Source organism: Callorhinus ursinus, unplaced genomic scaffold (assembly GCF_003265705.2).
Source record: "Callorhinus ursinus isolate GAN/ISIS: 27379988/994484 unplaced genomic scaffold, GSC_fseal_2.0 scaffold56, whole genome shotgun sequence".
Classification (NCBI taxonomy): Eukaryota; Metazoa; Chordata; class Mammalia; order Carnivora; family Otariidae; genus Callorhinus; species Callorhinus ursinus.
In genome coordinates this window covers 8,649,970-8,671,893 of record NW_027397118.1, presented here as the reverse complement: position 1 = coordinate 8,671,893, position 21,924 = coordinate 8,649,970, and the positions used below count along the sequence as shown (strand labels likewise).

The window sequence follows — 21,924 nt, the reverse complement described above, 5'->3', positions numbered from 1 at the left end:
CAAAATTAGCTAGTGTCCCTACCTCAGCTGTGTCATATAGATCGTAAAATTATATTACACCCAGGTGTGCACTTTACCATAACAAATGGCCTAGAGAACACACAGCATTTTTGAATACTTCTAAAAACTGAGTTTTCTGTTTTGTTTCTATGTCATACCACAGTTCTGTTACATACTATATCATATTACCTACTGACCTCTAATTTTACCAGTCTTATCCAGTTCACAAATGAGGAGACAGGGAACAGAAACTATTCAGGAAGGGCTGAGTGAGGTTATAAGCAGCACTGTGGCTTCTAGGTATTCTGATTTTGAGTCAAACTATCATTAGCTCTTAAAGTTTATTCACAGAACATTGTGTGACACAGAACATTTTGATGTCTCTTTATAATCCTCAAAAGGGGAGAAAAAGATTTTCTGATCGGTGTTTCTCACTAATTGAACAGTGAGTAGAAAACACCCTCATTTTTTTTTTAAGATTTTTATTTATTTATTTAACAGAGATAGAGAGAGCACAAGTAGGCAGAGCGGCAGACAGAGGGAGAGGGAGAAGCAGGCTCTCCGCCGAGCAGGGAGCCCGATGCGGGGCTCGATCCCAGGACCCTGGGATCATGACCTGAGCCGAAGGCAGCCGCTTAACCGACTGAGCCACCCAGGCGCCCCACCCTCAGTTTTTATTATAGAATTCTTTACAACTGCTCCCCACATTATTTAAAGCAATTAGAAAGCAGCGCTGACATCATCAGATATTGTTCTGTAGAAATGTATTATATTCATAATTACAGATGTATTAAGCTCTGTGCATTTTCAGTGGACAAGCATAGCTGTTCATAAAGAGAACTGAAGTTATCAGTTACTGACATGGGATCCTAATGACATGCTTCAATTCAAAACTATAAAAAAATGGCTGAATTATTGGAATTTATAAGGGACAAAGAATAGCAAAAATAGTGCCAGTTATAAACTGTTTTCTACTTATGGCCTGAGGACTTTCTACTTTCCCCCTTTACTCACTGCTGGGTCATGGCGTGAGAAAGAAGAAGCGTTAGGATTTCAATTCTCCTCCTCTTCTCACGACATGTGGCAATGACGCTGAGAAATCATCTGTCCTTCAACCAGGCCTGCAGGAGCCCCACAGGCAGTATGTCACTGAGAATCACATTATGGATTTATTCTAACAAAAATAACTTCTGCTGCTTTCACAGTTGTAGTCCTAGAAATTATTTTCCTAAAACCATATCCTGTCTCAAAGAGTGAGATATGTATTAGTATTCAGTGCTTGGGAAATGCTATTCTATATCATTCATTTTAGCCAAGTTATTTTAGTCATATCTGTAATCTACAATGGGTAGGTATGAAGTGAATATCTCATGCAGAATTAGTCTATCCATATAAACCTTTTCTAAAATACTGATTGTTTTCACGAACGGTTTCATAACAATTACACATCATTAATAGCTTAGAGAAAAGAGTTCAACAGTTTGAATTAATTAGCATATAAAAATGTACTGTTTGGAGCTAATGTGCTTATTAAAAGGAGATTTCCAAACTGGGACTTTTGTTTTATAAAAACTTACAAAATCCTTTATTTGATCACATACATATGACTTTTTTTTTTTTGGAGGGATAGTTTTCTCGTTCTTCATGGATAATAAAGCTAAATTTAGGATATGGAGCTAAGTCTTATATTTAGTGATTATTGTGAAGACATCGCTTGAGGGAGGTTTTTCATCTGTTTACTTATACGATTTGTACTGATGGAGAAATCATTAGTGTATAGAGAAATACCTTAACTAAAACACATTAGAGAAGAATTTTGCATTTAAGATTTATATCAGTGCTGACCCAAATAAATATAACGTGAGCCAAAATGTGACCAAGTAGCCACATTATAAAGATCTTTAAAAAGAAACAGGTGGAATTAATTTTACTACTAGCTTATTTAACCCAATATATCTGTGCAGACAAGAGTTACTACAGCAGGAAGAGGCTACCTTTAGAAGGGTCTGTGTGCAAGGCTGGCCCTTAGTTTTGGCAACTGGGAACTTGGACTTTCCTCCTTTCCCTGACTGATAAGTTTCACGGTGCCTAGAGTTTGTGTGAACGTCATTTATGCCAAATACTTTCTTTCCTTCTATGAGTCCACAATTTTGGTACAGGCAAGGCAGAAAGTGCCCATGAGACCAGTTCCCAATAAAAACCTTAGGTGCTGAGCTCTAATGGGTTTCTCTGGACAGAAACATTGTCCATGTTACTGCATTGTTTGTTGCTGGAGAAATGTACATGCTCAGTGTGCCCTTCATGAGAGGGAGTGAGGGTTAAGAAAGCCTGTTAGAAGATTTCTCTGAGAGGACTCAGAAATTAATTCTCCTTTGTTGATCCCATATCCTTTCACTGTCAGAAATCTCAGCCATAAGTATTTAAATACATGCAGAGTCCTGTGAGTCCTTCTAGCAAATCACCTACCATGTGGGTGGTGTTGGGGAGCCCTGAAACAGTACCCAAAACATCCTCATTTAACACATATAAAATATTATTCATGAAATATTTTACATTATTTTATACCAAGTCTTTGAAATCCAGGATATATTTTTATAATTATAGCACATTTCAATTTAGATGGGCCACGTTATGAGTATTCAACAGCCACATGGGGCTGCTGGGCACTACTGGAAGGTACAAGACGTTGGGAATAAATAAACTGGGCAGAAAGGAAAACGGCTGAAAGGCTTTCTTGCTAACTGAAACTATCTTTGTATCAAGCACTGCTTTGTAGTTATTTGAAATAGCCTATACATAGATGTTTTTTTCAAGTGTGAAAAGTTGATAAAAATTTTTTTGGAAACAGCTTATATGCATCCATAGGGCAACAAGAAGCAGCAACACAGTTCACTCCTGGTAAATATCACTGCTGAGCTCTTGACATTTCCAGCTACTTGAGAAAATCACTAAATCCAAAATAACTCAATACTTGTTCCTCTTATCTCTCCAATTTTCATTTCCAAGTCAGTCAGACTGAAACTGTAGGTATCTTTGACTCATTCTGTTACTTTTTGGTCTAGTCAGTCACCACATCTTGTTGATTCCACTTCCACGACTCTCCCTCTGTCACTATTCTGGTTCAGACCGTCTTGGTCTAGCCCCTACTATGGAAGTTAGCCTCCTTCCTACACAGCCTCTACACTCCAACTGAAGCACAGCTCTGATTATGTCATTTCGTAGTATGAAACTCTTCAAAACTCCTCAATGCCTATGATATGAACTCTAATTTTAGCCTTTAATTTAAAGACCTTCTAACTCTAGCTTTAATCTCCTTTCCTTGACGCATTTTTCTCTCTTCTTTCCTTTAATTTTTATTGTTATGTTAATCACCGTACATTACATCATTAGTTTTTGATATAGTGTTCCATGATTTGTTGTTTGTGCATAACACCCAATGCTCCATGCAGAACGTGCCCTCTTTAATACCCATCACCAGGCTAACCCATCCCCCCACCCCCTCCCCTCTAGAACCCTCAGTTTGTTTTTCAGAGTCCATCATCTCTCATGGTTTGTCTCCCCCTCCGACTTACTCCCCTTCATTCTTCCCCTCCTGTTATCTTCTTCCTCTTTTTTTTTCTTTCTTAACATACATTGCATTGTTTCAGAGGTACAGGTCTGTGATTCAACAGTCTTGCACAATTCACAGCGCTCACCATAGCACATACCCTCCCCAATGTCTATCACCCAACCACCCCATCCCTCCCACCCCTCTCTTCTTTCTTTTACTACTTGTGATCCAAATAAGCCTGGCTCTATGCATTTTGTTCATTCTGTAGCCTCTGTTTGGAACAACCTCAATTATTCAACATTTCTACCTTCTAAAATCTAACTGCCCTCAAGGATAAACTCAAAGGCCCTCCCTTCAAGGACTACTTGCTCCATAATCGATGTTGCCTGCTAGAAGTACCTTGGATATTTAACGAGGAAGCCCTTCGTTTTCTGTCTCAAACAGTCTTTGTCATAGTCATTCCTGCAACTGCCTCATTTGCATGTATGTTACCTCACCTAAATGACTATAAGATCCTTTAGAGAAGGGACTGTTTCATCCATTTTTCTATCTTCATAGCAAAACACAGTATCTCATATGATAAATGTTGAATAAATGAATGGAAGGCAGGTAGGAAGGCTGGTTGGCTAAATCAGCTTCATGACCCAAGTAGCCATCTGGCAATTCATCAAGTCTTTTAAAATTATAGATAGAAGAGTTCAGGATAATAAACCTTGTATAGGTCACATATGATCATGATCTCAACATAGAATCCATGGAATAATAAAATACCTTGAAATTATAAGTGAAGTGAAAAATTACTAATTCCTAAATTTCTCAAGAAAAATATCTGCTAGTATCTTACCTTTATATTTACAAATTTTGATTTGCAAAAATCATATAGTTTAACATTTTACTGTACTCATCAGTCGGGATATAAAAGTGAAAATATTGGGATGCCTGGGTGGCTCAGTCGGTTAAGTGTCTGCCTTCAGTTCATGATCCCAGTGCCCTGGGATTGAGTCCCGCATCAGACTCCTTGCTCAGCAAGGAGCCTGCTTCTCCCTCTGCCTGCAGCTCCACCTGCTTGTACCCTTGCTCACTCTCTCTCGCTCACTCTTGCCCACGCTCTCTAACAAATAAATAAATAAAATCTTTAAAAAAATAAAATAAAAAAATAAAAGTGAAAATATTTCCCTCTCTTACGAGGACAACACAGAAGATCTACCACTTATTTTTAAAATATATGTGATGTGAACATACACAGTCAACTATATTGGGGCAGTTTGGATGAGTTTTTAAATGGTAATTTTCTTCATACAGAGGTGACTGTGAGGAAAGGGACTAGTCAGAGAGACTAATCAGCACTATCCAAATGTAGACTAAAGTTAAACCAAGCCGCTCAAAACCAAGCCAAAAACATGATGGTATTTTTGAAAGCAGTTTTTTTAAAAAATCAAAGCTAATGTAATATGATTTGTACTTATAAGCAAAATCAACAAAATAATTATTAGGAAGTACTGACAAATCACTTGGACTTTTATAGAAGGTAGAAAGGCAATAGAACCAATTATTCCTGGGATTTGTTCATGTGAATTATCAGGAGTTTAAGGGAAGAATCCTAAAATCCGTCCTCAGAGTTTTTCCACTTTTAAGCTGGGTCAGTAGCTATACATGAACTACCCCATTCTTTAATATGAAAAGGTTCTCACATGCTCAAAAAATAGTAAAGATGATTTTTAAAGATGTAACCAACTCATAAAAAGACAAAACCCCACTATAACCACAAAGAAAATATCTAAAGAATATACACAAAAGGAAATTCAAATGTGTTGCCACAAAAAAATCAACTAACCACAAAAGAAGGTTGCAATGAAGAAAATGAGGGACAAAAAGTTTGAAGACATTTAGAAAACAAACAATAAAAGGGCAGAAGTCCTTTCTTCTTAGTAATTACTATAAACGTAAATGTGTTAAACCCTCCATTCAAAAAGCAGAAATTGGTAGAATAGATAATAATAATAAAAAAAACCCCCAAAGATCCAACTATATATTGTTCTAAAAAAGACTCACTTTAGATCTAACGACATAAATTGGTTGAAAGTGAAAATTCAGAAAGATATTCCATGCAAATAGTTACCAAAAGACAGCTGGGGTGGCCATACAAATATCAACAAAAATAGACTTTAAATCAAAACTGTTGCAAGTGACAAAGAGGGACACTATATATTGGTAAAAGGGATTCATCAAAAAGATACAATTATAAAAAAATATAAACCAAAAATCAGAGTCCTAAAATATAAGAAGCAAACATTATCAGAATCAAGGCAGAATTGGATATTCTACAATGGCTGGAGATTTCACTATCTCACTTTCAATAATGGGTAGAACAACTATACAAATGATTAATAAGCAAATAAAAGAATAACACTATAAACTAGCTGGATCTAATAGATATATACAGAAAGTTCTACCCAACAACAGCAAAATACACAATTTTCTCAAGTGTATATGGAACTTTTTCCAGGATGGACCATATATTACACCACATACACACAAAAATCTTTTCCAATCACACTGAAATAAAATATCTTTTCCAATCACACTGAAATAAAATATCTTTTCCAATCACACTGAAATAAAACTAGAAATCAATAACAGAATGATTTCTGTTATCTTTTCCAATCACACTGAAATAAAATATCTTTTCCAATCACACTGAAATAAATATCTTTTCCAATCACACTGAAATAAAACTAGAAATCAATAACAGAATGAAAACTGGAAAATTCATAAATATGTGGAAATTAAACTACACACTCTTAACCCACCAACTGGTCAAAGAAGAAATCACAAGGGAAATTAGAGAATATCTTGAGATAAATGAAAATGAAAACAACACAGCAAAACTTGATGAGAAGCAGTGAAAGCAGTGCAAAGAAGGAAACTTATAGCTAAAAATGCCTATGTTAAAAAAAGGAGAAAGATCTCAAATCAGTAACTTAACCTTAAAGAATGAGAAAAAAAGGACAAACTAAACTTGGAGTTCTATGCCTTTGTCAGAAACACTGAAATTATAGAGAAGAGAGATAAATAGAGAATGGAAAAATTAGAGAAAAGAAAAAAAATCGTTCTTTGAAGAGCTCCATAAAATTGGCAAACTTTTAGTTACAATGACTAAGGAAAAAAGAGAAACATGAAAAGATTCAAATTACTAAAATCAGAAATTCAAGTGGAGACAGTTTAGATGTTACAGCTAAAAGGGATTAAAAGAGAATCCTAAAAACAATTCTACACCAACTAACTGCTAATCTAGACGAAATAGACAAATCCTAGAAACATACATTCTACCAAAACTGAATAAAACTAAATAGAAAATTCGAATAGATCTCTAACTAGCAAGGATATTGAATCAGTAAAATCAAACTCTCTCCCAAAAAAGAAAAGCCCTGGACTGGATGGCTTCACTGGGGAATTCTACCAAATGTTTACAGAACATCAATTCTCAAACTCTTCCAAAAAGTTGGAGAGAAAGGGTCACTTCTTTTTCTTTTTTTAAAAAGATTTTATTTATTTGATAGAGAGAGACACAGTGAGAGAGGGAACACAAGCAGGGGGAGTGGGAGAGGGAAAAGCAGGCTTCCCGTGGAGCCCGATGCGGGGCTCAATGCGGGGCTCGATCCCAGGACCCTGGGACCATGACCTGAGCCGAAGGCAAATGCTTAACAACTGAACCACCCAGGTGCCCCACTTCTTTTTCATTCTATGGACCAGCATAACCCTGATATCAAAACCAGAGAAAGATGCTACAAGAAAATAAAACTACAAATACCCCTTATGCATATTGATGCAAAAATCCTTAACAAAATACTAGCACTGAATTCAGCAACATATTAAAAGCATTATACACCAGGCGCCTGGGTGGCTCAGTTGGTTAAGCGACTGCCTTCGGCTCAGGTCATGATCCTGGAGTCCCGGGATCGAGTCCCACATCGGGCTCCCTGCTCAGCAGGGAGTCTGCTTCTCCCTCTGACCCTCTTCCCTCTTGTGCTATCTCTCATTCTCTCTCTCTCAAATAAATAAATAAAATCTTTAAAAAATAAAATAAAAAAATAAAAGCATTATACACCATGACCAAATGGGACTTATTCCTGGACCATAAAAATGGTTCTACATATAAAAATGATTGAGGGGCTCCTGGGTGGCTCAGTTGTTAAGCGTCTGCCTTCAGCTCAGGTCATGATCTTGGGGTCTTGGGATCAAGCCCTGCATCGGGCTCCCCGCACGGCAGGATGCCTGCTTCTCCCTCTCCCTCTCCTACTCCCCCTGCTTGTGTTCCCTCTCTTGCTATGTCTCTGTCAAATAAATAAAATCTTTAAAAAAAAAAATCAATGACTGTAATACAACACATTAACAGAATGAAGAGGAAAAAAATGACATAATCATCTCAATTGAATCAGAAAAAGCATTTGACAAAATTCAACATCCTTTAATGATGAAAACACTCAATATATAAACTAGGACCAGAAGAAAATTTCCTCAACATGATAAAGGCCATATATGAAAACCCTACTCAGCTAACACCTACTCAATGGTGAAAGGCTGAAAGCTTTGCTCCTAAGATCAGACAAAAGACAAGGGTGTCTCCTATAGCTTCTATTCAATATAGTACTAGAACTTCTAGCAAGAGCAATTAGGTGAGAAAAGGAAATAAAAAAATAGCATCCAATATTGGAAAATTACCTGTTTACAAACAACATGATCTTATATGTAGAAAACCCTAACAAGATTACACACACACACAGCTAATAAACTAATTCAGCAAGCCGCAGGATACAAACACAGAATACAACATCAGGTACATTTCTACACACTAACAATGCATACTTGTAGAGTTGTATACTAAAGAGTACAGAACACTCTTGAAAAAAATTAAAGACAACAAATAAATGGGAAGACATTCTGGGTTCATGGGCTGGAAGACTTAAGACTGATTAAGATGACACTACTACTCAAAAGCAATCCACAGATTCATTATGATTCCTATAAAAACCCCAAAAGCGTTTTTAGCAGTGTCTTCTGTAAGAGAAGAAAAGGGCTTCTTGGAAATATGGCTGGTTTTACGGCTGGGCCAGGGAAAACAGTTGAGCCCGGGCCATCTTGTGGTGACAGAAAATAAGAAAGTGATTAAAAAAAAAAAAAAAGGGAAGGATACATCAAAAGTTAAAAGAGACAACTTGAAGAGGCTCCCAGTGGCCAAAGCTGGGACTCTGAGTAACAAAATAATGTTAGTATTGTAATAATTATGTTATATATAATTATATAATAATGGCATAAAATAAAAATCCATAAACTCATACTGAAATAAATCACTGAATAGATAAATGAGGGGAAAAATAACTCTTCCTCACAGAATTACATCTAATAAGTGTAGAAGGAATAATGGAAACAGAAAACTACCATTAGGTAAACACTACAATAATAATTATTACAGGGCACCCGGTGGCTCAGTCGTTAAGCGTCTGCCTTCGGCTCGGGTCATGGTCCCAGGCTTCTGGGATCGAGCCCCGCATCTGGCTCCCTGCTCCGTGGGAAGCCTGCTTCTCCCTCTCCACTCCCCCTGCTGTGTTTCCTCTCTCGCTATGTCTCTCTCTGTCAAATAAATAAATAAAATCTTTAAAAAAATAATAATTATTACAGGCAGAAACCATTAACAGATGCTAAAATTAGTGAGCAAAGTGATATTTGCATAGTCTCAAGGAGAATTATTAACTAGAAATGAAAATATCAGTAACTTTATAGTGGAGAAACCTGACAGAGAGCACCTTAAGGAAGTGAGCAAAGTTAACATGAGACAGATCCACATGATGTACCCCTACCTCACTGGTATGATGCACTGAGAAACATGTAACGTCATTTCTGTGACACTGACAGAAATGCATAACCTCAAAAGAATCCATGAGAAAACATCAGACAAACTCAAATTGACATTCTACTAAATAAATGGCCATTGCTCTTCAAATATATTAAGGTCATTAAAGACTAAGGAACTGTCACAGATTGAGGATACTAAAGGACAGATGTCAATTAAGCGCAACATGGGATCCAGCATCAGAAAAGGACATTAATGGGAAAACTAGTGACATGTGGATAAGGTCTATATATAATGGTCAATAATACTGTATCAGTGTTAATTTTCAGTTTTACCACATTATTAGGGGAATCTGAGTGAAGGACATATGAAAACTCTGCGCTATTTTTACAACTTTAGATAAGCTTAAAATTATTTAAAAATAAAAAATTAGAAAAAAGAAAACACAACCTATCTAAATTTTGATGAGCATGGTTTGGTAGATTCATAATTATATACCAAGCTGAATTAATACTACTGATAATTATTTTTAATTTTGAAAATCTTGAGTCTCCACTTTCTGTGTTCCCTATCACGTTACACTTTTATAATAACGCAGTGTTGCAATTTATGTAGTAACATGGGTTTTCACCCAGGACAGTTAATTCCTTCAGAATAGGGACTAAGACTTAGTTATTTCTGCATTCTCTTTGACTTGCAGTCTTTGTCAAAAGGAAATGCTCAATAATTGAATTCTGAATGAATGAAAATTATGTAAAAGATCTCAATGCTATAGGATTTACTTACGCTCCACAAAGGAAGTAAAGAGCATTCTGAATCTGCTTAGCCGACTACCTTCATCTGCCCACATTCGGATCACTCCAACTCCTGTTTTCAGCATCACATCATTGGCCACAGTGCTGCAAAACTTGGCCTTCAGATTTTCAATAGAACTGCTTCCATCATAAACTGCAACGAAGTTTCTCTTGCATTCATTTGAGTGCTCCATTTGATAATCTAGGAACCTCAAATAAATCTGTAACATTAAAACAAAGAAAAACACTGCTTTTGAAAAGATAAATTTTAGTGTTATAGTTCTATCCATTTGACATGGTCGACTAAATTATGACAGCTGACAGGAACACAACAGCTAAAAGGCTGGTGCTTAAGGAATTAAAAGAACCAAGAGTGACGTCTCCTCCTTTGGTTGTCTTAATGGAACCAAGCATTAAGGAACCTAAGTTTGTGTTTTGTCTATAAAGAAACTTTTTGCTCCATGAGGTTCACTGGCTCTCTTACATAGTCTTCTTATTATGAAAGCAACCTCATAGTACTGACAAATTGGAAAATGAAAGAATCATTCATAGCAGTTGTTGGATTTTTTTCAGTTTTTCTTCATTTTAAAAACCTAAGCTTAACTGTAAGATACATAAATCCTGTAACACATCAAAACCATTTTTATTTTTTTTACAAGATATTTTATTTTTAAAGGTTTTATTTATTTGACAGAGATACAGCGAGAGGGAACACAAGCAGCGGGAGCGGGGGAGGGAGAAGCAGGCTTCCTGCGGGGCGGGGAGCCCGATGCGGGGCTCGATCCCAGGACCCTGGGACCATGACCCGAGCTGAAGGCAAACTCCTAATGACTGCTACCCAGGCACCCCAAAACCATTTTTATCTTATCTATGCTTTTCAAAACCATAAATGTTCCCATGATGTCCTGTCATTTATTTACCCCCTATTCTATACTGCACATTTAAGTGGCTTTAAGACTTCCCCCCATAAATAACCATTTCTACGTTTTCAGTCAGGAAGATATAAACTGCAGTATCAAAATAAGCACTATTGGGGGCGCCTGGGTGGCTCAGTTGGTTAAGCAACTGCCTTCGGCTCAGGTCATGATCCTGGAGTCCCTGGATCGAGTCCTGCATCGGGCTCCCCGCTCAGCGGGGAGTCTGCTTCTCCCTCTGACCCTCCTCCCTCTCATGCTCTCTCTCATTCTCTCTCTCAAATAAATAAAATCTTAAAAAAAAAAAAAGCACTATTGGTATCTATTTTATTTAGCATCCTCTTTCTTGAAATTTTGTAGGCAGCCCGCTACCTGGCACTAAGTTCTTAAAATATGCTTGGCCTACTTTTGTCTGAAGAATTCCTTTAGATTGTAGGCTTAGAAAGACTGGGGGCATTAATGTTCAGGTTGTGGGCTTAGAAAGACTTTGTGCAGGGCGCCTGGGTGGCTCAGCTGTTAGGCATCTGTCTTAGGCTCAGGTCATGATCCCAGGGTCCTGGGATCGAGCCCCGAGTCGGGCTCCCTGCTCCGCAGGAAGCCTGCTTCTCCCTCTCCCACTCCCCCTGCTTGTGTTCCCTCTCTTGCTGTCTGTCAAAATGAATAAATAAAATCATAAAAAAAAGGAAGACACTGTGCATCTCTCTAAAAGAACTTAATGAAGTAGCTATTATTCCTTACAGGCAGGGAGAAAATTAAAGCTCAGGTGGTTAAGAACTTGTCCAAGGTTACTCAGGTTGAGGATGTGACCTAGGTTGGCCTGACTCTAACATTTGTGTTCTTTCCACTCCCTGGGATCCCTTTTCTGCACGCATGCACAGACAGCTCACTTTTTGCTCTAGTTGCTGCTGAGTGACTCTACAGTTAGAATTTTAGTGAGTAGAGAATAACGATTTCCTTTGTCATTAAAGACATAGGAGTATTCATTCTAGTTTCTATTTCTGAGGTAGCAATGTGATGCCACCTCCATCTCTCTCTTTAAAGATTTCATTTTATTTTTTATAATCTCAACCATTTTAATTTTTATTTAAAAATTATTAAATTGTATTAAGTTTTTTATTTTAATTCCGGTATATTAACATACAGTGCTATATTAGTTCCAGGTGTGCTATATAGTGACTCAATAATTCTACACATTAATTACTGTGCTCATAAGTATACTCTTTAATCCCACCACCTGTTTCAACCACCCCCGCCCCGCCACCTCCCAATCTTAACCATCTTTAAATGTACAGGTCAATAGTGTTACACTGTTGTATATTCAGTCTCCAGAACTTTTTTATCTTGTACAGAAACTATACCCATGAAACAATAATTCCCCATTTTCCCCTCTCCCAACTCTGGCAACCACTATTCTACTCTCTATGAATTTGACTACTCTAGATATTTTTAAGTAATCTCTATACCTAACATGGGCTTGAACTCACAACCCCAAGATCAAGAATCACATGGCTCTACTGACTGAGCCAGCCAGGCACCCCCACCTTTTAATTTAAAAGACTTCATATAACAAAAATGTAATGTCAGGTATCTTTTCCCACTAAAATACCTTGATGGCATAAAATTAAGAGCAAACAACTAAAAAACATACCTCAAAGGGATAAATTTTGACCAAGTAACTTTGGGTTATTTGAGATGATCAATTTGTTACTTACTTCCATGAGAGTGGTAGAAAATCGGTAATTAAATAGGATTATCATTTCAAAACTTCACAAAATCTTCACAAATGTATTACACAGAAACAGTAAGTTTCCTTACATATATCATTAGTTCTCATTAATTTCTCCATCATTTACATAACCAAAACATTCTGCCCGTGGTTTTGTGGTAGTGAGCAAGTATCACCAATACTGTAATTGTCTGTTTCTCTATTATACTGTGGGGCCTTCCAATGAGAGAATCATGTGCTAATTATATCTAGTGTAATTTTTGCTCATAGCAAGTAATGAATATATGACTAGGCTTATAAAACCATGAACTCGGTAGATCTAAATAGAAGAAAAACAAGAAGTCTGAAATATTTACTCTTTTTTAATCCAAAGAAACATGGTACTATCCAAGGCCATAGTAAATGGTCTTTAAAGATGTTGAAGTCAAAAGTTTTAAGTCATATGACAATGACATTCTTTTCTCTTGTGAATGCAGTTAAATATTGAAATAGTTTAGTTCAACTAATTTTCAGAAATTATTTCTAACAAGGGGCACCTGGATAGCTCTGTTGGTTAAGCATCTGACTTTGGCTCAGGTCATGATCTCAGGGTCCTAGGACCAGCTCTGCACCTGCAAGTCCAGCTCCCTGCTCAGGGGGAGTCTGCTTCTCACTCTCCCTCTGCCCCTTCCCCTGCTGGTGCTCTCTCTCAAATAAATAAATCTTAAATATTTCTAAAAACAAAACTGACAAATTGAAATGGGCGGGGGGAGCTACAAACTACTCTTCTTTCACCCAAACTGCATGACAACAGATCTGCTGAAGGCTCCTGGTCTCTTACTCCACTCCTACACCTTTCCCAGGAGGTGGAGTGAGTTACCTTGATGGTGGGGAGTCTGGTCTCTTTTCCCCCTCTTTCCCTGGACTGGTGAGTAGGAAGCAGTGACCTGAATAAGTGGGTTTCCTCTGCAGATGCAAACTTTCCTTGGGCTGGACTGGTCCAGGCTAGACTTAGTTGGGAGGTAGAAGTGGTGGGTAGGGAATTAGCAAGTCTAATACAACTGTCTCAGTAAGCTGCTTCCTCTAGCCTTTTTTGTAATAAAGGAGCAGTAAAGTGGGTCAAATGCATTTTTTGGTTTCCCAATGCATATAAAAGTTAGCTTGTCCTGTAGTTTGTTGCATTGTCTATAAAATATACATTCCTTAATTTAAATATCCTTATTGCTAAAAAAAAAAAAATGCTAACCAGCATCTAAGCTTTCAGCAAATCATCTTTCTACCGGTGAAGGGTCCTGCCTCGATGTGGATGGCTGCTGACTGATCAGGGTAGTGGCTCCTGAAGGCTGGGTTCACTGTGACAATTTCTTCAAATAAGACAATGAAGTTTGCTGCATCGATTGTCTCTTCTTTCACAAATAATTTCTTGCTGCATGTGATGCTGCTGGTAGCATTTACCCACATAACTTTTATTGTTTAATTTAAATTCAATTAACATGTATTATTGGTTTCAGAGGTACAGATCTGTGATTCATCAGTCTTAAATAACACCCAGTGTTCATTACATCACATGCCCTCCTTAATGTCCATCACCCAGTTACCCCATCTCCTTATTCCCCTCCCATCAGCCACCCTCAGTTTGTTTCCTAAGAGTCTCTTAAGGTTTGTCTCCCTGATTTCGTCTTATTTTTTTTCTTCTCCTATGAACTTAGGCCTTGTTTTTAAATTCCAAACATCAGTGAGATATAATTTTCTTTCTCTGACTTATTTCGCTTAGCATAACACCCTTCAGTTCCATCCATGTTGTTGCAAATGGCAAGATTTCATTTTTTGATGGCTGCATAATATTCCATTGTGTGTGTGAGAGAAAAAAATGGAGTCAATCCTCTTAAACCCTGCTTCTGCTTTATCAACTAAGTTCATGTGATAGACTGAATCCTCTGTTGTCATTCCAACAATCTTCACATCATCTTCACCAGGAGTACCTTCCATCTGAAGAAACCACTTCTTTGGCTCATCAAAAGGAGCAACTCTCACATGATGTAATGAACACTGGGCATTATAGAAGACTGATGAATCACTGACCTCTACCTCTGATAATAATATGTTAATTGAATTTAAATTAAAAAATAAATTCATCCTAACCCTAAATAAAAAAAATAGGAGCAAATCCTCATCAGTTCAAGTTTGATCATGAGATTGCAGTGATTCAGTCACATCTCCAGGTTCTACTTCTAATTCTAGTTCTCTTGCTATTTCCACATCTGCAGATACTTCCTCCACTGAAGTCTTGAATCTTTAACTTGTAACACATGCAGTATTTGTGAAGCACAATAAAAGGAGGTATGCCTATATAGCATTCTAGATCAAAAGGAGACACATGATAACTGGAACTGCAAAGGGCTCCTGACATTAGATCCCTGTCTTATGGTGGACATAAAATCAATTTTTTTTGATTTTTTAAAGATTTTATTTATTTGACAGAGAGAGACATAGCAAGAGAGGGAACACAAGCAGGGGGAGTAGGAGAGGGAGAAGCAGGCTTCCCCGCGGAGCAGGGAGCCCGATGTGGGGCTCGATCCCAGAACCCTGGGATCATGACCTGAGCCACAGGCAGACGCTTAACAACTGACCACGCAGGTGCCCCCCTCCTTTTTAAAAAGATTTTATTTATTTATTTGACAGAGAGAGAAATCAATTCTTAAATGTAAAAACTAACACACACAGATAAAAATATACAAGTGTAGTTCTATGACCTTTGGTTAAGAAATTTATTAAAAACACAGAAGACACAAAGTATAAACCATAAAGATAATCAATTTGTTACATAAATCTGACTTTGAGAAGCAGCCAAGATGATAAGTCACACACAGTACGGCTTATTTCTCTTATTACAACTAAAAACGGAGGATAAAATATGAAAAGCAACTCTACATGAGGATTCTGGAAAGTAATAGGTGGGTGTGGGTGGGAAGTCAAACTTGAATGAACCATAAGAAGGTGAGGTTGTTTTTTCCTTGTCTTCTGGGCTGATATTCATGGAACTCACAGCAAAAACAGACAGGAACTCAGGGAACTCAGAGAAAGAGCTCCAGCCAGAAGACTGAGAAAGGAGCCCTTCCCTACTGAAGACTTGGGTGAGGCAGGGATTTTTGGTTTGTTTTTCCCATTCTACCAGCTCTGCCCAAGGTCAGCACCAGTCATGGATCTGCATGCAGCAGCTACAGCGGCAACTAAAACCCCAAGAGAAATCCCATCTCTTTAACTAGCAGAACTGAGAAAAGGATATGATGTCAGGTGCGTATGGAGGGGATCCCCATTATTTTTTTCCCCTCTCTCTCTTAGTCACTCAAAACTCACAAGTTAGGAGGCAGAAACTGAAGAAAACTTACCTTTCTGGCCACCAGAGGAAATGGGAAAAGGAAACCATGTTATCTGGAGAATGTGAAGGAAGTCTTGGAGAAGAGGGAGCTAAAGAGAAAGCACTAATTCTATGGTGATTAACATAACAATAAAAATTAAAAAAAAAAAGAAAAAGCACTAATTCTCACTTACCACTAAGCTGTGTATTCATGAAACAGAGATAAAGAAACATGACAAAGGTGTTGAGAATGAAATTATAGTACAAGTCACTGTCCAAGTCCCTGAGTGGGGCATGCCCTGGGCAAGCCTACACAGCACAGTAAAGACCATGAAGACTCAACAAACACTGGAACCACCACCCACATAAAGTGACAAGGTACATGCAATCTGAATCTAATTGGGTAGATTGTCTGACAAAAATAAAATGACTAACAAAACTCAACATTTTCCAGGTATTTTTAACAGGACCCAGAGTCTCACAGTGTTATATTCACTGTCCAGGACATAATAAAAAATTCCTCACATATAAAGAACCAGGAAATGGGACTAGTTCTGAAATGAAAAAAGAGTCAAGAGATTCCGGTCCCAACAGGACCCAGATATTGGACTTGTCAAAGACTTTAAAGATTTTTTTTCTAAGAGAGAGTATACACATGAGAGAGAAAGACTCTTAAGCAGGCTCCATGCCCAGCGTGGAGTGAGACACAGGGCTCAATCTCACGACCCTGAGATTATGGCCTGAGCCGAAATCTAGAGTCGGACGCTTAACTGACTGAGTCACCCAGGCGCCCCAGAATTGTCAAAGACTTTATTTATTTATTAAAGATTTTATTTATTCATTTGAGACACACAAAGAGAGAGAGAGAGCACAAGCAGGGGGAGAGGCAGAGGGAGAAGGAGAAGCAGGCTCCCCGCTGAGCCAGGAGCCCGATGCGGGGCTCGATCCCAAGACCCTGAGATCATGACCTGGGCTGAAGGCAGACGCTTAACTAACTGAGCCACCCAGGCGCCCTGTCAAAGACTTTAAAGCGACGATATAAATATGCTCTGTGAGGTAAAGGCAAACACTGAAGGAGTAGAAAGATCACAGCAGATAAATAGAAATTATGAAAAAGAACCAAATGGAAACTTTAGAACTGAAAATGAAAAATATTTGAAATTGAAAAAAAAATTCACTGTATGGGCCCAAGACGAGAATGGGGATGACAGAGGAAAGTCAGTAAACTGGAAGGTGACTCAGGAGAAACTAATATGAGATACTGAGGACAAATAAATACAGCCTCAGGGACCTGTGGGACAATTTCAAAAGGCTGAACATTTGTGTCACATAAATCTCAGAAGAAGAGGTGGTTACAGAAAAAAAAATTTTTGAAGAAATAATTGCTAAAAGCATCCCAAGTTTGGTGAAAAGACAAAAATCTACAGATTCAAAAAGCTCAGACAACACCAAACAGGATAAAAGCAAACAAAAAAGAAGGCCTACACATATCAAAATCAAACTACTTGAAATCAGAGATTCAGTCTTGAGATCTGACAGAGAAAAAGGATACATTTTGTAGAAGCAAATGATTTGAGTGACTGTGGATTGCTCTTCAGAAATCATCAATGCCAAAGACAGTGCATCAAAATTTTTAAGTGCTGGAAAAAAGAACTTGTGAACATCAGAATTTTATATCCAGCAAACATATTCTTTCAGGAATGAGGCCAAAATAAGTACACACCCTGGTGAAGACCTGAGACTTAAGAGAATTTGTTGCATACAGACCTGCTATAAAAGAAATGCTAAAGGACGTTCTTTAGATAAAAGAGAAAGGATACTAGGATGAATCTTGGAACTTCATTAAGGAAAGGAAACAGAAATGGTAAATATCTGGATAAATATAAACCACCAAAAATAAAAAAAGAAGGGGCGCCTGAGTGGCTCAGTCATTAAGCGTCTGCCTTCGGCTCTGGTCATGATCCTGGGGTCCTGGGATCGAGCCCCACATCGGGCTCCTTGCTCGGCCGGAAGACTGCTTCTCCCTCTCCCACTCCCCCTGCTTGTGTTCCCTCTCTAGCTAAAATAAGACGATATCACTACAGACCTTACCAACATTAAGAGTTAAAAAAAAGGGGCTCTGGGTTGGCTTAGTCAGTGGGGCTTACAACTCTTGATCTTGGGGTTGTAAGTTTGAGCCCCACGTTGGGTGTAAATAAGAAATAAAAAAATACAGTGAACAGCTTTATGACCCCAAATAAGATGACTCAAATGAAATGGACAAATTCCTTAAAAGGAACAAACTGCCCAAACACTTCTAACAAGAAAATGTAACCTGAATGGCTATATATTTATCAAAAATAATGAATTCATAATTAAAAACCTTACAAAAAAATCTCCAGGCCTAGATGAATTCACGGGCAAATTATACCAAACATGTAAGGAAAAAATTATGCCAATTCTTCACAGTCTCTTCCAGGAAGATGGTACACTTTTTTTTTTTTAAAGATTTTATTTGAGAGAGACAAAGAGAGCAGAGGCAGGGCAGAAGGAGAGGGAGAAGCAGACTCCCCGCTGAGCAGGGAGCCTGATGCGGGGCTCGATCCCAGGACCCCAGGATCATGACCTGAGCTGAAGGCAGATGCCCAACCGACCGAGCCACCTAGGCACCCCAAGATGGTACACTTCTAAACTCACAAGACCAGCATTACCCTGACACCACCAAAGACATAAGGAAACTACTGATCAATATTCCTCCTGTGATACTGTGATTAATAATAAAAATGTATATATTTGGTTTTTGTCTCTGTTTCTGTCTCAGAGCTTCCAAAACCCTTGGAATTTTCTGATCAGTAAGAGCGATGGGAACATCTTTTGTTATATTTGGTCTCTTGTCCTCAGTTCCTGAAAATGTTCCAGCCATAGAGTTGAAATGGGTATCCTGTTAATCATAACAAGTCCCTTTCAATGACAATTGAGTTTATGTTAATGAGGTATCTTTTGGAAATACCCTAAAGATGGGGCTGGTTACTAAGGGAAACAACCATGAGTGGAGGGTTTAAACTTTCAGTTCCACCCCGATTTCTGGAGAGGGGAGAGGGGCAGGGCTGAAGGTTAAATCAAGCACCAACGGCCAATGATTTAATCAACCATGCCTATGTAATAAGGTCTCCATAAAAACTCAAAAGAATACGGTTTGAAGAGCTTCCAAGTTGGTGAACCAGAATGTTTCCATATACCATCACGCCAGGCCCCATACTCCATGGGGACAGAAGCTCCTTTGTTCATGACCTCACCTGTGTCTTTTCATCTGGCTGTTGAATCTTACCCTTTATAAAATATGCTCTGTAATTAACTGGTAATTTAAGTAAGTAAACTGGTTTCCTGAGTTCTCTAAGCCTCTCTAGCAAATTAATCAAACTCAAGGAGGGGCTCATAGAAACCTGACTTATAGCCAGTTGGTCAGAAGCACAGGTGACAACCTGGACATGAGACTGGCATCTGACATGGAGGCCAGACTTGTGGGACTGAGCTCCCAATTCTTAGAATCTGATGCCATCCCCAGGTAGACAGTGTCAGAACTGAGTTGAATCGTAGGACACCCAGCTGGTGTCTGAGAAGTGCTTGGTGGTGTAGGGGAAAACCCCACAAGTTGTGAATAGTATCGGAATCATCAGCCAGAAAATAGATGCAAAAATCCTCAACAAGATATCAGCCAATCTAATTCAGCAACATATAAAAAGTATAATACTTTCATATAATCACAACCAAATATGGTTTATCCTAGGAATGCAAGGCTGGTTTAAAATTTGAAGAATCAATGTAAGTCACCATTATAAATCGACTAAAAAAGAGAAGTTACATGATCAATTTGCTAAAACAATCAACATCTATATGATGAAAATCTCAGAAAAAGAGAGAACTTCTGTAACCTGGTAAAGGGCATCTACAAAAACCCAGAGCCGACACCATACTTAATGGTGAAAACCTGAAAGCTTTCCCTCTCAAATTCAGTAACAAGGTAACTCTTAATCAGCACCATACTGGAAGCTACAGAGTGCAGAAGTGTAGACTTTAAAGCTCCAATAATCAAGACAGTGTGGTACTGACAAAAGGAGACACATAGATATCCAAGAAACAGAATAGAGCCCAGAAACAGATTCTCACAAATAAAGCTATTGTTATTTTTTTTTAAGAGATACAAAGGCAATTCAATGGAGGAAGGACAGTCTTCAACAAATGGTGCTGGAAAAATCAGTCATCCAGAGGAAGGAAGGAAGGGAGGGAAGGAGGGAGGGAGGGAGGGAAGAAGGAAGGAAGCTTGAGCTGTACCTAGTACCTTATACAAAAATTAACTCAAAATGGGTCATAAACAAGTATAAAATTATAAGTTTCAGAAGGCAACATAGGAACAAATCCTTAGGACTCTGGGTCAGGCAGAGAGCTCTTAGATACATCAAAGGAAAATTCATTAAAAAAAACTTGTAATCTGACTTCATTAAAATTAACCTTTTTCTCTGTGAAAGAAACTGTTGAATGAAAAGAAAAGCCACCAACTGGGAGAAAATGTTTGTAAATAACTTGCCAAAAGACTTCTTTAATCCAGAACTCAAAACTGAACAGTAAGAAAACTACCCAATCTTAAAATAGGCAGAGCAGACACTTCACCAAAGATTTAGATATTACAAAACTGCAAGTTAAAACCTGATAATACGAAGTGCTGAGAACTATGCAGAGCAATTTCAATTCTGATAACACTCCTTGTGGAAATGCAAAACAATATAACCACTTGGGAAAATAGCTTGGTGGTTTCTTACAAAGCTACCATGTGAATTAGCAGTCTCAGGGATGGATATCCAGAAAAATGAAAAACATGTTTACACAAAACAACCTGTACAGAAATGTTTATAGCAGTTTTATCAATAATAACCAAAAATTGGAAACAGTCCAAATGTTCTTCAGCTGTTAGGAGTAAACCACACTATATCCACACAATAAAATCTGTTCAGCAATAAAAGGGATAAACTAATTGGTACATGCAGTAACAAGAATCTCAAATACATTGTACTAAGTGAAAGAATTCAGATTCACAAACTGTGATTCTATTTATATGAAGTTTTGGAAATGGTAAAACTATAGAACAAAAGATCATTAGTTGCCAGGGATCAAGACTGAAGAGGGGTGCCTGGGTGGCTCAGTAGTTAAGCGTCTGCCTTCAGCTCAGGTCATGATCCCAGGGTCCCGGGATGGAGCCCTGCATCCAGCTCCCTGGTCCGCGGGAAGCCTGCTTCTCCCTCTGTATGCTGCTCCCCTGTGTGTTCTCTCCCCCTTCTCTGACAAATAAATAAAAATTAAAAAAAAGAGATTGAAGATTGGTTTTGACTGCAAAGGAATAGCATGAGATAACTTCCTTGGGGTGAGGGAACTGTTCTTGATTATGGTGGCTGTCACATGACTGTGCCTGTCAAAAAATTTTACTGCAGGTTACTTGACATGACTGATTGTCCTGACACCACCAAGTGTCAGCAGAGACTGAGAAATGAAAATGCTCTTAACTTGCTTTTAAAAGGATAAACTGCCACAAACACTTTGGAAAGCCTTTTGGCATACTCTGGTAAAGCTGAAAATGGTCACATCCTACAACACAAAAACTGCACTTCTAGACATATAACCAAATGAAATCATCATACATGGGCATAATGAAAATACAAACATGGTTACAGCAGCATTATTTAATATATTAAAATGTGGAAGAAGGGGTGCCAGGGTGGGT

At 38.1% G+C, this 21,924-nt stretch overlaps 1 protein-coding gene across 3 annotated transcripts in view; it reads right to left on the bottom strand.

Annotated features, from left to right (window-relative positions):
• Positions 1–21,924, bottom strand: part of NETO2 (neuropilin and tolloid like 2) — a 62,152-nt gene that overhangs the window by 11,631 nt on the left and 28,597 nt on the right. For all 3 annotated transcript variants that reach the window (XM_025852400.2, XM_025852402.2, XM_025852401.2), the window contains exon 7: positions 10,188–10,416. In XM_025852400.2, coding sequence (XP_025708185.1) covers positions 10,188–10,416 — 229 coding nt within the window. The remainder of the gene's footprint in view (positions 1–10,187; positions 10,417–21,924) is intronic.